A 3,339-nucleotide genomic window follows, 5' to 3' on the forward strand; every position below is an offset into this window, starting at 1 on the left:
CCCTCTTCCCACAAGTCACATGTGACTTGTCCCAGGGACAGCCGGCCAGATGAGAAACACCCGAAACAGCAACCTTAGCAGGCCGGTGGGTACATCGGGGTGCATCCACATGCCGAGTGCCCAGCCACAGCCAAGTGATGTTCTTGGGTGTGAGCTTCCATCCAGGAAAGAGGGTGCGAGCAGCATGTGTGCTTTCTCAAAGATAGCCAGGAAGCTCTGACACCCTGAGTTACTGCTGTGGGATTTTAACGCCGGTGGAAATCTCTCTTCTCTGCAGTGACTTGTGTATTGAATGAGATGAGCAAGTCCAGAGGAGGCCACGGCGATGCTCAGAGGGCTGGAGCCCCTCTGCTATGGGGACAGGCTGAGAGAATTGGGCTTGTTCAGCCTGGAGAAGAGGAAGCTCCAGGGAGACCTTATTGCAGCCTTCCAGTACCTGAAGGGGCTACAAGGAAGCTGGGGGGGACTTTTTACAAGGGCAGGGAGTGACAGGACAAGGGGTAACGGAATTAAATTGAAAGTGCGGAGGTTTATATTGGATATCAGGAAGAAGTTCTTCCTGGAGAGCTTGGGGAGGCACAGGAACAGGTTGCCCAGAGAAGCTGTGGATGCCCCATCCCTGGAAGTGTCCAAGGCCAGGCTGGATGAGGCTTCAAGCAACCTGGTCTAGTGGAAGGTGTCCCTGCCCATGGCAGGGGGGTTGGAACTGGATGATCTTTAAGGTCCCTTCCAACCCAAACCGTTCTGTGATTCTATGAGATGGAACTGGAGTGAAAACAGTAGACAGGTCAGGACTTGCCATCTACACAAAACCAGAGGGATTAGATCAAAACATGGTGATTCCCAGGATGTTTAGTTTAGGTGAGTCACTTCACATGCCTCTGACTTGTATCTCAACTCACAAGGATGCTTTCCTTCCTCGTAGGGATGGCTGGCTTCGCCGTGGTGGTTGGCTACGGGCTGTACAAACTGAAGCACAGGGGCAGCATGAAAATGTCACTTCACCTGATCCACATGCGCGTGGCAGCCCAGGGCTTTGTCGTGGGAGCGATAACGTGTGGTACGTACCAGATGAGAGGCTGTCCTCCGGCAAACCGGACCACGGAGAACCTCTGGCATTTCATCTAGTGGATAATACAGCGTGCAAGAAATACCCTTGGGGTGGAAGTGTCCAGACCATTACATTTCAGGATGTTTATGCTCGTGACCGGTGTGTAGAATTGGCTGGGGATCTGCATTTTCATAAACAGTATATTTTCATGTCCAGTTTCTCTGTATATGAAGAATTTTGTAGTGTTCATCACTGCTATACAGACAGCAGAAGAGGAAGGGAAACACTGCTGAGAATCTCTTACTGTTCAGATTTTGAAACTCATTATCTCCTGTTTAACTCAGCTCTCTAATTCCACTTGTATTTGTCTCGTAGGTGTGCTGTATTCAATGTTTCGGGAGCACGTGTTGAAGCCCAAGGAGTAATGGAAAGGTGACTGAAATCTCCTTCCTGGTGGTGGCCTGTGTATTGCAGCTACAAACCTCATATCGAGGGGTTCTTGAGGAAAAAAAAAAAATACATGGTATTAGAGAATTGCCCCATAGCAATTTTGTGTATGGTACACAGTCTTGAAGCAGGCAGCCTAAATGATTGCAAACTGTGGGAGTGGGTATCAGTGTATCTTGTTCTGACTGACGCTACCATATCCCAGTTTTTAGGGCATATAGTAGTGTACAGTCCCTTTATTTTCCCCTCGACTGTCAGCTCGGTCCTGGAATTGGTGACTCCTTTTTGCTGCCATTGCCCAAACCCACAAAATCTGAATGAGCTTCTGTTAGGCCTGAGGCAGAACAGGGAGGCCACATCTGTAAGATAATGCTGTGAGTGCTTTTGCTGTCATTTTCTATCCTGTGTATTTGTCAGCCTCCAGCTTTGTAATTTAGAAGCTTCCAGTAGCACTAAATGACTTCTAAACTATTGAGAGATAAACATCTATTTTTTATTTTTTTTTTAATTTAAGGCATGAGATAAGTATTTGGTATATTGCAGCTATTTAAATGTTATATTTATTCATGGTTAATGAAGACACAGGCTCCTATTTTTACTATACATTTTCAGACTCCTGGATTATTATATTTTGTAACTTTATTTACAGCGTTCTTCTGCATAACATGTAAATGTAACATTTAAAACATACGTATTGTGGAAACTAAACCTTGATTTGGTGTTCTAATGTCTTTTTTAAAGTATGTGATCTAGCTCTGATTTCTGCAGTATCATTCCCTATAGACATTTAAATCTGAGAAGCCCCCATCATCTTCGACGAGGTGTTAAAGCCCTTCTTGGTAAATTGCCACTGTTGTCTTACACGCAAACCCCTTGTACCTCCAACAGCAGTCACAAAAATAAATGTGTTGATAAAGCCAATGTGTAAAACCCTCATTTTCTCCTATTAGCCCACGTTCCGTGGCGACAACACGATGTCTCTTTGTAATGAACGCCACAGGGCACACGCTGCACCACTGTGACACTGTACAGAGCTGTGGGAAATAAAACCTGAATAAATTGAAAGCCAGCCGTATCCTGGGCTGTATCCGGAGAAGTGTGGCCAGCAGGGCGAGGGAGGGGATTCTGCCCCTCTACTCTGCTCTGGTGAGACCCCACCTGGAGTGCTGCGTCCAGCTGTGGAGCCCTCAACATCAGAAGGATATTGACCACTTGGAGCGAGTCCAGAGGAGGTCACAGAGATGCTCCGAGGGCTGGAGCACCTCTGCCATGGGGACAGGCTGGGAAGAGTTGGGCTTGTTCAGCCTGGAGAAGAGAAGGCTCCGGGGAGACCTTATAGCACCTTCCAGTACCTGAAGAGGTTGACAAGGAATCTGGGGGGGACTTTATACAAGGGCCTGTAGTGACAGGACAAGGGGTAACGGGTTTAAATTGAAAGTGGGGAGGTTTAGATTAGATATCAGGAAGGAATTCTTCCCAGAGAGGGTGGTGAGGCATTGGGACAGGTTGCCCAGAGAAGCTGTGGATGCCCCAGCCCTGGAAGTGTTCAAGGCCAGGCTGGATGAGGCTTGGAGCAACCTGGTCTAGTGGAAGGTGTCCCTGCCCATGGCAGGGGGTTGGAACTGGATGGTCTTTAAGGTCCCTTCCAACCCAAACCATCCTGTGATTCTGTGATTTTAAATGTGAGATAACAAGTGGTTGGCTATGGAGTTGTTGGGGGAGACTCCCCCTCTGCATGCCACTCCTGTGGAGGGATGGGGTGAATACATAAATGAATAAAAATCACCTGAGAGGGTGCAACGCTACTGGAAAGGGCATTCCCAGCCGGTACCACCCTGCCG

General features: G+C 47.9%; 1 protein-coding gene across 1 annotated transcript in view; it reads left to right on the top strand.

The window, feature by feature from the left end:
- The window catches only part of LOC104513172 (HIG1 domain family member 1A, mitochondrial-like), a 2,987-nt gene extending 1,511 nt beyond the window's left edge, over nt 1-1,476 (top strand). Inside the window, exons 2-3 of the mRNA XM_010156431.1 lie at nt 926-1,060; nt 1,427-1,476. Coding sequence (XP_010154733.1) covers nt 926-1,060; nt 1,427-1,476 — 185 coding nt within the window. The remainder of the gene's footprint in view (nt 1-925; nt 1,061-1,426) is intronic.
- Nucleotides 1,477-3,339: the final 1,863 nt, after the last annotated feature.

This window comes from Eurypyga helias, unplaced genomic scaffold, assembly GCF_000690775.1.
Source record: "Eurypyga helias isolate BGI_N326 unplaced genomic scaffold, ASM69077v1 scaffold39217, whole genome shotgun sequence".
In the NCBI taxonomy this organism is placed as follows: domain Eukaryota; kingdom Metazoa; phylum Chordata; class Aves; order Eurypygiformes; family Eurypygidae; genus Eurypyga; species Eurypyga helias.